Source organism: Saccopteryx bilineata, chromosome 2, assembly GCF_036850765.1.
Source record: "Saccopteryx bilineata isolate mSacBil1 chromosome 2, mSacBil1_pri_phased_curated, whole genome shotgun sequence".
Lineage (NCBI taxonomy): Eukaryota > Metazoa > Chordata > Mammalia > Chiroptera > Emballonuridae > Saccopteryx > Saccopteryx bilineata.
Genome location: NC_089491.1, coordinates 186,005,763 through 186,020,469, shown reverse-complemented (window position 1 = coordinate 186,020,469; position 14,707 = coordinate 186,005,763). Strand labels below are relative to the sequence as shown.

The 14,707-nt window shown below is 40.1% G+C and overlaps 1 protein-coding gene across 1 annotated transcript in view; it reads left to right on the top strand.

Annotated features, from left to right (window-relative positions):
* Positions 1-14,707, top strand: part of B3GLCT (beta 3-glucosyltransferase) — a 146,432-nt gene that overhangs the window by 104,822 nt on the left and 26,903 nt on the right. Inside the window, exons 9-12 of the mRNA XM_066258909.1 lie at positions 320-439; positions 1,982-2,051; positions 8,720-8,833; positions 11,265-11,364. Of these exons, the coding sequence (XP_066115006.1) occupies positions 320-439; positions 1,982-2,051; positions 8,720-8,833; positions 11,265-11,364 (404 nt within the window). The remainder of the gene's footprint in view (positions 1-319; positions 440-1,981; positions 2,052-8,719; positions 8,834-11,264; positions 11,365-14,707) is intronic.

Here is a 14,707-nt window from a genome sequence, read left to right as displayed (position 1 = left end):
AGGGAACCAGTCAGGATTATATTTCCTGCATCTTCTTCTGTGATGTTTGAGAATCCTCAGCATAGGTCCCCTGCAGTTACTTATGACAACTGTGGAATTTTTTGAATGTCATAAATTTGATTCTTTGTTAATAGTTATTAAATAAAGGTAGATCAACTCATGGAATTCCTGTTTTTGTAATTAAAAACAAACAAACTGTTGAATGTGGACAGATGGACATGCCTCACTCTAACACTGCCTCTAGAAGAGCTGTTTGCACCCTCTCCTCCATGTGGGCTGCTGAGCCCTCCCTCACTGCTGATCTCCTGTCATCTGGCAGATGGCCCTCTACATCTGGGACAAAGGTGACGGCCCCCCCCTTACTCCAGTGCCTGAGTTGTGTACTGACAGCATGGACGCCCACTGTGCTACCACATTCCACTCTTTCCTGCCCCTTTGTGTAAGTAATGGAAGAAAACCTTCCGCTGTGAATATGTTGTCCCAGCATTGTATGTACTGAAAATAGTCAACATTTTCTCTGTGCTGGGTAAGAACCATCCATCCTGTTTCTCCTCCTCACAGCCCTCTAAGGAAAGCACTGTCTCGCCCCACTAAGCAGAGGGAGAGATGAGTGTTCCTTGCAGAGGTTGTACAGTGAGAGGTGGGGAGTGCGGTGTGATGCACTGTCTTCCTCTGGAGCCTTAGTGCTGGTCACCTGCCCAGCTCTTCAGTCATTTCTTTTGCCGGTGCTTCAGCGCATGTGTATCGGAATACCTGTTCCATGTCCTTGAAAGGCAATTCTAGACGTTTCCCGTAACACCCAAGCCACTCTGCAGGCCCATCTCGCTACGCCCTGGCTGCCAACCTTGCTCCGATACCCCTGAGACTGGCCAGAACTTCCAGAATGCGCTCCCTCATTTTGGCAGACCTGCAGTCCCATCCCCAGGATGAGCCTGAAAACCCCTGAGACTCTCTGGGTTGTTGCTCCTTCTTCCTCATAAGGAAGCTTTTTCAACTCTCATGTTACCTGTTGTTCTCAGTCAGTCACACAGAAGTCTGTGTGTCACATTTTGAAAGATGAATATGTGTTCACACACATTGCAACAATGCCAAGAATCTGTAATGTTTGCCCAATTGTAGACATTATGCTGGCTTGTTCTTTAATGCTTGCTCTAGTGAATCTAGGAGGCAGAAGGATGACCTGGTGCCTTGAGTAACAAGATAAAGCTGTGGTAAGATATCACTCTAAACCAGACCCAAGTGATGTAGAAGGCATGACTGAATTTTATTGAAGGCCTGCCTAGGACAGGTGATAAAGCAGTCAGAAAAGCCCTGATGCAGTCCATGGCCTGGGAGCGGGTTGTCCACAGATCTCTGTGTACCGCCTGTCCTCTGAGTGGTCAGCTTGGCTGGAGCCAGTTCAGGGGCTGCAGTCCCCCTCACCAAGGAGTCTGAAGTGATCCAAAGGACAGAACATCGCTGTAGCCTAGACTTGGGTAGACAATAAAAGGGCCATAAAAATGCTTTAAACATCAAAATAAGGCCATGCGCACCAAAGGGGGTTATCTCTTATTTCTCAATGAGACATCCCCTTAGTTCTCTCCTTTTGTCAAAATCTTCACCAGCCAGAAAAAGGAAAGGGAAGGTAGCTGACCAGTGTTTATTGGACGCTTATGATGTGTGGAATAAAAGCTGCCTTACTGGTGGTTATTGTTCCCATTTTTTAAAGGGCAGACTGAAGGTCAGAGAGCTGAAGGGACCTGTCCAGATGATGTAGAGTGTGAGTGGTAGAGCTGGAATTTCAGGCCCAGTCTGGCTAACATTTAAGGCTTTGCTGTCAGTTGAACTACAGTTCCTTTTCTCACTCAAGTCTCATTCTGGAAACAGGTGTGATGTCCCTGATACCAGGGCACCAGACCTCTAGAGCATGTGAAATATGATGTGGGCATGAAGTTAAGAGAACATGGACTCATATATGCATATTTTTTTCCTTGTTTTTTAGGGAAAACCAGTGAAGAACAAAGACATTTTTGTTGCAGTAAAAACATGCAAGAAATTTCATGGTGATAGAAGTATGTTTTGTGTTATTTGTTTTTATTCAACTTTTAGAATTTAAATTGCCTTCTTTAAAAAGTACAAACCAGATATAAATTCAAGAAAGGGACAATGACATGTATATTGTGGAAGTAAAAGCATTAATTAATTAGAATTCCTCATCACACCACTTCAGTCACCGAGATCAATTAGAAAGGACAATTTTGTATCAAAACCTGGGTGATCCTAACCCTTCTAAATACTGTTTAAAGTAGTGTTTTAAGTTGGAAATTGACAAACTCAGCTGGTGCAATCTTGAAGACAGTATATGAATAGCAATGCATTTTGCAAAACAATGTCCTATTATGACCAGACATAGTCTCCTAACTGTATGAGAATATTGGAGAGGATTTCAAGGTGACAGTGCCAAGAAGGAATTTTTTTTTTAAGATTATTCCTTCTTTCTACATGTATTTCAAATGCACAGATTGAAACTTTTCAGATATGTATTTTCTCATGGGTAGAGACATAAGATAAAAGGAAAAAGGAGCCCTATAAGCAGTGGGCCCTTCTTAAGGAAATCTTGGTGTGCAAATGGACGCTTTTATTTAAGTTTTCTGTGTCATTCCAGAATTCTCAGACACTGACATCAATTAAAATGTGGTTATAATCAACAGTATATGTTAACTATAAACCTTTATGTTTGCCTAAAATAGTCATCTTAAGGTTCCAAGTCGTATTAAATCAGCCTAAATAAATGAAGCATTCACTATTTATTATAAGGAGTCCTAAAATACTTTAAAAGTAAAAATCAATATAGGAGTTAAAATTTTTGTTTATCATAAATCTAACTTAGGTTTAATATCATTTTGCTATTTTAAAAATCTAGAAGGGACAATTGTGGGACAATTCTTGACAAATATCTTTCACAAAAAGTATAAAGAACCAGGCTGCTTTTTTCTTTTAACAGACATGTTTGGATTAGTAATTTATTTTACTTGGATCTTGAAGCTGCTCTTAGAGTAGCAATTGCCTTCATAATATTAATGTTGAGAACAGTGGTGGTGATCGTGGTGGTATTTCCTCAGTTGAAACACATGTTTCAAGTGACAGGAGGCAGTAAATTAGTGACCATCCCTTTCATATTTTTAATATTCTACAAAAATGAAAAATTGTTAATTTTAATTTAGTAATTTTGAATAGTCTCGGTTACTGCTCTCTTATTTGCATAAGGTTGAGATAATCTTTTAAGATATCCATCAAATGCTTTTATATTTTAATTTTGAGTCAAAGTCTCTAAAAATGAAAAAACCTTAAAAGTCTGTTAGGAACAGTAACACCAGATATCAAGGTGCATTGATTTACTGCTGTTAATTTGGATCTGGGGGTCAGTGAAGCCTAAAAGGAATTATGAGGCTTTCACAGGTGGGTTTCTGTGGCAAGCCATCTTTAAACTTGGACTTGTTTGTTTGAGAAGATAGTCTAAGGCAGCAGGATTTTAAGGACTTGAATGTACATTTGACTGGTGGAGGCGAAGTCTGACAGGTCCCTGGGCTTTCCCTTCCTTTTGGAAGTCTAGTCCAGCCACCAGTTGGTGCAAAGAATTATCCAATAGCCGTGTTGAGTTAAAATGACAGTGACATAGTAACTGCTCTGACTGCTATCTTTTTTTACATTTTCTGGGGTGTTTTTCACATACATCCTGTCATCTAATTTCATGTTGACAGTTCCTTGTGATGTGATAACTAATGTTCATTTGATACGGCAGAGAAAGCTGAGTGTAGATGACTCACAGCTGGCCCCCATTCCTGTGGTCTATTGAATACGGCAGCAGGAGCTCGGGTTTTCTGGAACCAAATCCCAGTTTCCTGCTGCCATGGCACGGCAGTACTGCGATCTTCCTGGACATATTCGCTATTTGTGTTGATTGATGCCCTGCTGTGCTCAAGGTTAGGTTGACTTGGCCAGGTGCTAGGAAAGGAGCCTTTATTTTCAGCAGCTCTAGGGCTAGCTAGCAATTGAAATCCACAGGCGATCTGAGATACACTCTGAGCAGGGATCCAAGACTGCTGCCCTGTCCTAGCAGGTTGCTGCTGGAGTCGAGCAGAACACATGGATTGGGGTGTTGTGTTTTTTCTTTTTCTATCCTGTGTTAGAAAGGCCAAACGACAATGAAGGAATATAAAACTTAGATAAGACTGTATTTGTTTGACAAATTGAGAATGAGTTGACTGCTAGTGACAGTCTGTTGGCTGGTTGTCATTGGTGGGTGCGATGCCCCCGGGAATAAGCTTATGTGAACACTGGTGGCTGCTACCACTCCTGACTTCTTACAGTGTTGGCCATCCCCAGGGAAGAGGGTGAGGGATGGACATTCTGTCCGAGGCTCTAGTCAAGCTAAGGGAAAATATGCATTGAACTTACTATTATATACTATAAACTGAGAATAAAGCCAAGTTCCAACATATTTTAAGAGTTATTGCAGTTCTTGGTTTTTTTGTTCATTTGTTTTTGCCTAACAGCAAAACTAACAGTTATGTAACTGCTTGTGTCTGGATTCTGATTTAAATGAAAAAAAAAATTCTTAGGACACGGGCAGCAAAAACACATTTTGTCTTTTGTCTTAAGTAAGAAGCACATGTTGATGCCTCTGAAGCAGCAGCACTCTGAGATGCCAGCAGTTAGTAGGGTTTGAGGAAACTTTATAAAAATTATATAAAGCAAGGAAGGAACTTGGGCATGGTATGTCAGATAACTTGGAAACGAGGAGATCTCTGGAATTCAATGTTCAGTCAGACCCCTTCCTCTTGGGTTAGTGTTACTTACCACGCGACAGGAGCTGTCAGAGAACGGGAAGAGTTTTCTTTGCATCACGCCTCTGCCGGTGTCTCAGATACCCTGGGCGGCCAGGTTCACCAGGTGGGGGTTGTGAGCCGCTCCTCAGCTGTCTCCCTCTAATGAAAGAGATTGAGTGCCTCTATGCTCAGCCTTTTGTTTCTTTTCACAACCTTCTGAGTTCCTAAAAATAAATACTTTATTCTTTTTAGATTAAAAACCACCTATTGTTTATCTTTCCTGCTGTGGTCTTGTCTGGGAGAGGCAGATCTGAACAAACTTATTAAAAGGAGCGTGTGGTTGCTGTGTTTTCTAATGAGAGAGGCCAACAGGTGCTGCCCTATGTCTGCTTATTGAAAATGTGAGGCTTGGATTAAAGTGCAGCCAGGGGCAAGGTTACCCCCTGTGTTAAACAAGTGATTAGATTAATTATTAAGGAGAAGAAGGGAGTGCGATGTTGCCTCTCATTCTGTTCTCCTCTGGCTGTGGAACAGATGAAAGTATCTTAGATTGCCCTAAAATGTTTCAGATCAGCCATGAGGGATGCTTTTCAGTCAGTCTTCCGTCCACCCCATCTCTACAATTAGGAATTAAAGCAGTCTTGGTAGATGTCTCCAATCTACTCCTAAGATGGAACAGCCAGGGTTTTATTTAGTGCTCATTGACCTGCATACTGAGACAACAGATCTGTTTGTCAGAAGCAGCCAATTCCATAATATCAAGAGTCATTCATGGTTGATTGTGTGGTAGTTTTTGTATTGTGTTCAAGAATCAAGTTTATTTGCATTTGGAATCAAAGTGTTATAGGTGAGGGTGCATAGAAGACTGTGCCTTGTGTACAGTGGGTTTTTTTCATAGTCCAGTTTTTACTTTGCTTCAATTTTCAGTTGCTTGTGGCAAACCTTCAAAGAGGCACTCACTGTTGTTTTTTTATATGGTAGAAAGTATGTGTCTATTTATTGAAAATGAGATATTAGATCATGTAACTGTTTTGAAATATTTTCTCAACGTTTAATATCTTTAGGAATCCATTGCCTCAACACCATATAAATATTTTATAAATAATAAAATAAATTTAATTTAGAATTCAAACAATGCTAATAAAAGCAGCCAATATTTTAAAAGTGTTAAGTAGTTTAGAATCAACCCTGGTTGAAAATAAAGCCTCAGCCAGCTGTTTTACAAAAAAGCTGAAATTCTTTGCAGCTGGTACATAGGACAAATCCACAGGAGTTAGAGTGACAGATGGCATAATCAGTTGAATGCTCTTGGTGTGATAGAATCATAACACCTTATTATGTTAAAATGCTTATTCTATTTTTGAGTGAATGGTAATGGTGGTACCCTCTTGTCTCAAAGAATGAATTGCTGTCAAGAATAAAACTTTCCTTTAGACTAATTTCACAAATAGCCCTAGGCCTCTTGTTGGAATTTCTACAAAATTCAGTCCTCATTTAACTATTTATGGAGCATCTACTATGTCTCAGGCACTGTCCTAGGTGTCAGGGAACCAGTCATGCAGTAATCTTTACCTTGAGTGAAATTTCTGGTTCGACTGAAAACAAGTAGCTAGGTATGGCAAAGAGCTGACTCACACTCAATTTTTATTTTAATTTTGTCAGCTAATTGAGAAGAAATACCTGTGCTGTTTAATAAAGCTATTAAAGCCCACAGGAACTGTGGCTAAGGGCTGGGAAGAAATGGAAGCAGAATTTGTGTGGTTCATAAGACCCAGTGATGGAGACCGAGGAATATTCTTGACCTTTCCATCTCATTGACCTGCATACTGAGACAACAGGTCTGTTTGTCAGAAGGAGGGACATTTCACCCAAGAGTAGGGACAATTAGTGGCTGCAAAGCTGCAGGGCACCTGTCTGGGGGTAAGTCCTTCTGCTTCGTGTGTGCAAAGCCGACTGCCTGTGCATGGGCCAAGTGAAGGTTCTTGTGCTGGAATTGGGAATTTTTTCCCATGGCAACCTTATCGTTGTTTATTGCATCTTTGTTTTTACATGGAGAAATCTTTCATCTGCCTTTTTTTATGATTTCAGAAAAGTTATATTTTAATGTATAAAAATGTTTAGTAGGTCTGCATGGGTAATTTGGAGATTATTATAACAAATATCCAGAATTCAGAGGTTTTTTTCTTTCTGAAAGTGAGTGAATAATGGACTACAAAATGGTACACTTCTGCATTTTATATACAAAGGCTGTCTGAGTTTGACTGAGTTTGTTGATTTACATGGTAAACACTTAAATTTGGCATTGCATTGGCAGTTTTTACATATAACTTATTTTTATTTGGGCTGGGAAAAAGGGAAATATCTGATAATGTCTCAGTATATCGGCCTAAAGATTTAGCTCATCAGAGTTGAGATTCTTAAATTAACAGGATATACAATCTAATTGGGAAGATCTTTTCTATTAAAACTACAACATAAGTCCCTTCTTGTCCTTAAAACTTGGAGATGCACGGACAATAACTTTAAAAAAGCACAGAAGAAAATAATTACTCAGATACTTAGTCAAGTGAATTAATATCAAATATTGATCAGGTAGAATTCAATGTCAGGTGTGGAAACAGAGCTGCCTTTTAACATCCCACCTTAAAATACAGAAAGCCAGAAAAGTATTTTGTTTGTGTTTATTGTATTAAAATTACTTATCTGTTAATGATAGAGTTTTCAAATCCACAGTAGTTCTCAAGATCTTATTTCTTCCACATTTTTCAAAAGTCCAATAATATCAGTCATTATATGTAGTGAGTCCCAATGAAAGGGCCATGCCCTTTATAGGGGTGGGTGGTCCTTTTGGAATCTTTGGGTGAGGAGAGTGTAGTTTGAAAAGATACCCCCTCTCATTGTAAGAGGGACAAAATCTCTGTCAGAACCACATTGAATATTCTGATCCTTGCAAGTAATTGTATTTCCCACCTCCCTAAAAAGCTTTTATAAGATACAGTTGTGAATTTAAATTTTGGGAAAAGAGAATAATTAGTTAAAATAAATTCTAATGCAACAGTATAATCAAACTGTTGATTATATACCATTTAAACAGAAAGCAATATAATCAGAAAGTTTATCATTCTATGAACACAAGTGTATTTATCACCAGGAGTGGAAAGTGCGTGGCTCTAGAGCAGGGGTCCCCAAACTTTTTATACAGGGGGCCAGTTCACTGTCCCTCAGACCATTGGAGGGCCGGACTATAAAAAAAAAACTATGAACAAATCCCTATGCATGCTGCATATATCTTATTTTAAAGTAAAAAAATAAAACGGGAACAAATACAATATTTAAAATAAAGAACAAGTAAATTTAAATCAACAAACTGACCAGTATTTCAATGGGAACTATGGGCCTGCTTTGGCTAATGAGATGGTCAATGTCCAGTTCCATATTTGTCACTGCTAGCCGTAACAAGTGATATGACGTGCTTCTGGAGCCGTGACCGTGCATCCCGCATCACCAGAAGTAGTACTGTACGTGAGCGACTCTGGACTTTGCGGCGCCACCACATACAGTACTCCAGGATGCATCGCATCCTGTGCTCCTCTCACTGACCACCAATGAAAGAGGTGCCCCTTCCAGAAGTGTGGTGGGGGCCGGATAAATGGCCTCAGGGGGCCGCATGCGACCCGCGGGCTGTAGTTTGAGGACCCCTGCTCTAGATCGTAATAAAACGGCTCTGGGCGAGGGTCTTACTGACGGACACTTGGCATTTCCCAGGGTAGACCAGCTAGCTTTAAGTCTAGAATACCTCAGAAACAGCAACTAACAGTTCTTTTTCTTTACAGGGGATTGTGCTAACCCCTGAGAGTCCAAGCTTCTCTGAATAGCTGTGCCAGTGACTGTAGCTTCTCTCATTGTTTCAGTCCCGATTGTAAAGCAGACATGGGCAAGGCAGGCCAGTCTCATTGAATACTACAGTGACTACGCAGAACATTCCATTCCTACAGTGGATCTGGGAATTCCTAATACAGACAGAGGTGAGTCCATCATTCTTACCACCCATCTTACTCAGAATGTCCATTCTGCAAATATAGTAAATTCCACTACTAATAAAGTAAAATATTTTATAAATACTCTGAATTTTTCATTATGCAAATCTTTTTTCTTCCTGCCCTTTCCACATCTTGACCCATGCAGATGGGCTGGTTTTTTCAGATTAAGCATTGCATTATAAGTACCAAGCCCTGTTACAAGTTTTTAGTAAGCCATTGTTGATTTGCCTGAGCACATGACAGTTATGATCAAATTTAACAGTACACTTTTCATACCTTCAGAATTCATCGTGGCCCAAATGGGGTGTTCAAAGTGAATGATAAGATGATAATTATCTTCTCACCAAAGTTTCTCATTTAATTTTAGCAACTTAATCAGCCAGGATGTTCTCCAACTGCCCCATAGCAGCCACTGTTAGGCGCCGGGGGAAGTGGCAATGAGCTGACACTTTCTGTCCTCACGAAGCTCATGGTCTAAGCCTGTTCTATGTGTTTTGCTGAGGAGCACTTAACCCCCTTCCACACTGGTTGTAGGTGGTACAAGCTCCATGATATATGTTTATAAACATATATAACCATATATGTTAACATTTTAATTAGTAAATTGTTAGAAGCACACTAGATTTTTTCTAAAGATTACAGACTTTCTATTAGAAACATGTTTCATTTGAAGACACAGAAGTAGGGCTCCCCCCTTTTCTGTGCTCTTCCTTCATCTTTATTTTTATCTGATGTTCCCGGCACAGTTTCTCTTTGGTTTTCTGGTTCCAAGATCCATTTATGATAAAGTAGTAAGTTAATTGTCTAGTTCTCTAGTCATTTATCTCAGGTATCTTATGGTAACATCGCTCATGATACCTTGATTAAGTGTGCTGCAGAGTCAGATGAGCTGTGCCTGTAGTTACTGGGTCTTCTGACAAAGTGAAGTGTGTTACTGAGATTGTTTCTATTTGGGAAAAATGATTTTAGATGAATTTTCTTTTTTTTCAATTTGGTTAATCTTATCTTTTAAGCTCCTATTTAGTTTGGCTTATGCAATCATTTATTTACTCTTAAATTCCTTTTAGATTTCTTATTTTACTTTTCACCCAACATTCTTCTTTCTTTTGTTGTATTCTACTTGATTTAAAAGGAATTTGAGATGGCTTTTAAAAATGCATACCATAATGGTGAAAAATGCTGAAAGATCAAGAATAACTAAAATAAAGGTCAAATTGAGAGGTCTAATATTAATTAGCATGGGCTTGTTCTCTACTGTGCCACCAGGAGCATCTTTGTTTATCAACCTGTGCTCTTACCAAGCATCTTATTCTTATCATGGCCCCAGCATTCTCCAGTAAGACACTGACAGTTATCTGGTGACCCCAAAGCCTGTTACTATCTCATTCAGATTGTGTCTCCAGTACATGGTCTAGACCCTGCCACAGTGTCCAACATTTTAAAACTTAGCAAGTATTTACAAAATTGATGAAGGTATAGAGTTCCACTTTTGTACCACTGTCCCCCTGTGGTGTGATACTTGGTGTAAAGCAACTAACAGTTGCTTCAGAATAAGTATATCTAAGGACAGATGCCAGACTTTATAATTTTTCTTCCTTCCTTCCTTCCTTCCTTCCTTCCTTCCTTCCTTCCTTCCTTCCTTCCTTCCCCCTTCCCCCCCCTTTCCTCCCCTCCCCTCCCCTCCCCTCCTCTCCCCTCTCCCTTTTTTACAAGAGAGAGACAGACAGACAGGAAGGGAGAGAGCTGAGAAGCATCAACTTGTAGTTGCATCACTTTTAGTTGTTCATTGGTTGCTTCTGATACGTGCCTTGACTGGGGGACTCAAGCCAAGCCATTGACCCCTTGCTCATGCCAGCAACCTTGGACTTCAAGTCAGAGACCCTTGGGCTCAAGCCAGTGACCATGGGGTCATGTCTGTGATGCCATGCTCAAGCTGGCAAACCTACACTCAAGCTGCTGAGTGTACACTCAAGCTGGATGAGCCCACTCAAGCTGGCAACCTCGGGGTTTTAAACCTGGATCCCAGGTCGATGCTCTGTCCACTGTGCCACCACCAGTCAGACTGTAATTTCTATGAGGCATGCAACTTCCTTTTTGTTAGAGTGAAGGTGCAAATCCTAGCTCTGCCTCCAGTTAGCTATGTGACCTTGTATAACCCCCTCCTCTCGTTAGTCTCCATTTCCTCATGTGTGAAATAAATGGCTTAGATTTCATAATTTCTAAAGTTTTCCCTGGTTAACTCTGTCTTGTGAAAATGAAAAGAGGCTAATTTTTAAAATTTCAACTTATTAAGATACATGCTGACATTTAAGCCTTTTTTTTTAAACTCAAAAACTAAAAAAAAAATGTTTTCAAATGAATTATATGTGTATTAAATAAAATAGTTCATTGTAAGTTTTCATCTTCCCTTTTTTAGGTCATTGTGGAAAGACATTTGCCATTTTGGAAAGATTTTTGAATCACAGCAATGACAAAACAGCATGGTTAGTCATTGTGGATGATGATACATTAATAAGGTAAGTAATAGTCATTCTTATCCCAAGATGGTTTCAAATTTTATATATATTCATATCTTACATATATTCATATGGTGGGTACTTCTGCATCTGCCCAAGATGGAATAACAGGAACTGAATTTACTCTGACATTTGAAACAAACCCCAAATGAGACAAAATATGTGAAATGAGAATTTTTAAGACACTGGACTACTAGGCAAAAAGGGAGATGGTAGATGAGACTCAGGAAACAAATGAGATGAGTCCCGTGACTGCCCCAGCTAGCTGCCCTGTGAAAGTATCAAAGTCACTGCTCAGGTAGGGGAACCCAGGGGGCACCTGGCCAACTCCTTGAGTTGAAGCGATGAAGCTGAGAGTCAGGGAGACTAAGGCCACTGGAGATTGGAGGACAGAGCACTGGAGGGGACAGAGCTGCCCAGAAGGAGAGCACAGGAGCTCTGTGGAGGCACCCCTTCAGGATCGATCAGCGTCGTATATGATGAAACTGCTGGAGGCTGGGGAAGAGCCAACCAAAGTGATGAGAAGGAATGGCACCTGACAATCACAGGGCAGGTGGCGGGTAGAACATTTAGATGGCCTTGTTCTAATGGTGGGAAATAGCTAACCATACACTAATCACTGCTCTAGTCCTTAAAAGCAAGATTTCAAAAGACCAAACTGTTTCCAAGTAATGAGCTTATATCCCAGAAGAAAACTCAAGAGGATTTACAGAAATACCAAAATATCCATCACCCAAAACGATTCACAATGCCTGGCATCCAATCAAAAGTTACCAGACACACAGCACAGCAGGAATATTCACAGTAACAAAGAGAAGTCCCAGAAATGATACAGTGTTCAAATTAGAGGTTATAAAGTTGCCACTATATATAATACATAGTTATTATAATTTCATTCTTTATGTTCAAAAAAGAGATATGGAAGGTGTACGTATAACTGAAACCGAACTTCTAGAGATGGAAACTACATTGAAGTGAAAAATCCACTGGACAGGACTAACAGCAAATTAGACATTGCAGAGGAAAGTGCCACTGACCTTAGGAACACTGCAACAGTAACTATCCAAATGAAACACGAAGATAAAAAATAATTTTGAACAAGTAAGCAGAGTGGCCCAGAACTGTGGGATAATTCCAGGTAACCTTGTATATATTCAGTTGGAGTCCCCCAAAGATATGGGGCACATGACACCTATTTAAAGAAATATTTTCCAAATTTGATAAAAATGATAGACCCACAGATCCAAGAAGCACAGTGAACCCCAAGCACAACTGTGAGTGTCAGAACCACGTGTAGCCGCCTCCACACCAGTCCTCAGCATCCAAGAGTGTTGGAGCATAGCTGCAACACTCTTGCTGTCTGTCTTCAGACAGTTACTCCTCCTGGAAGTCTTGCCACATCTTCATTTGATGGGTTTTTTTTTTCCTATTTACCAGTAATGATATCTACTCAGAGATATCGTCAATGTGGTTCTGAGTTTGAACCTTGTTACCTTTTTTCTTTTAAGATCTGACATCATCGTTGGCCACCGAGAACTTTTAACTTTTCTGAAGTCATGAGGCTGAGTAATTGCAAAATTTAGGGTCAGTCCACTTGGATAGAATTGTAGATTGGTTGACGTTTACTACATTTCCAGTTTTTAGCCACATGAGGGATGTGATCGTTTTCAGAGTCAATTTATGATTCTTCAGCTTTAAAATGTCGTTTTGACTATGAAAATGGTCAGTGTCATCAGGAGAACAAACTCAGAGGAGATACTAAAGGCAACCTCAGAAATTGAAGGTTGAGGATTTGAATGGATCATTTTACAATATGCAGGAGGAAGATAAATACTTTTAATTTCTCCTTTGATTTAGGAGATACACATTTGCCCCAGAGGGCTGTGACCTTTACAGTGCCTGTTACCAAACAGAGGCTGTGGTTTCCTTAGGGACCTGCTGGTTCATTCTCCATAACTGAGCATTTTCCAAGTATCCACACACTTACTGGCCTTCCCCTGTGGAGCATTCATTAAAAGACTTCCTCAAGACTGATTCCAAATTAGCTGTCTAGAATATTTAACATTTGTACCAAAACGGGATCGTTTCCAAAGATAACAGTTTTTGGTCATTCAGAAACTATCAATATTACCAGAGGCCTTGGCCTTAAGTCAGATATCAACCTGGTCAACAGACTTATAGACTCTTTCAGCACTACCCTAGTAAGAGATTTTTTTTTAAATACATTAAATTTGTTCTCTTCACTTTCAGCCTCAGCTCTATGAGCTGGGGTATTTTTGTAAGCGGCATGAGTATGGACGGAAAAGGTGAGCTCCTTTTCTGTATCTCTACTTTGTTTTCTTATGACCCCACCTTCCCCCATTCACCCGAAAAGAGAGAAAAACTGAGACACTAGAACTGTAGTTTTTTTAAATATTAATACTGTCCTGTGAGAACAGAATCCATAATGAATAATTTAGAGAAATGCTTGCTTATCATATCCACCTCTTGGAGATGAATAACAGGCTTGAGAAACATTGACATTTAGCCAATTAAGAAAATGTAATACAGAATTATTGACCATGGAAAAGATTTTCTGAAGGAACAGATTATCGTGAGGGAGCCTAGGACTGTGTAGGTTGAAAGCTCTTGTTTGGAAGACAGTGGAAGGACTCTGAAGCAGTAGTAAGTGGTGTAAGTTTTAGCACATGGAAGAACTAGCTTTTCTTAACATCGATCTTCGTATTGCCTTTAAAAGTAATGTCTAGATTTCATTTTCCTATGAAATTCTTTTATCTGTACAACAGCTGTAGTTGCAGGCATTTCTTTGACCAGCGCTTCAAACTTCTCATCATCCTTTGTAAGCTGTCACTGCTGACACATGGCGCATAAGTGTTGGGGCCAGAGGTGTCAGCCAGTGGATGTGAAGAGACCACAGAGAAGCGGGACCTTCCTCAAGGGAAGCCTGAGCCTGGCTGGCATTATGATTGGAGGGTTCCCTGGAAGGCTTGCTTGCCATGTCCCCTTCCTCACCCGCCAGCCACCTGACATGGCCCTCATTGGTTCCCTAAAAGTTCCTATCTTGGCCATCAAGAATTAAAAAACAAACAAACAAAACCCCCACTGAGTATATCTGAGGAGATATGACAATTAGTTCACACTCTATGGGGAACAAGTGGGTTTTGTATTCACCTGGCTATACCACCTCCTTTAGTAACCTACCACCCTGACTGGGCAGCCACGTGCTGCCAAGGACTTGTGAAAGCTGGGGAAGAAGGCCTGTGCTTCTTAGTTTCTCTCTGGATTTCAATAAGATACAGTGTTTGCTAGTTCTTTTTTTTTTCTTTTAAAATAAATACATCTC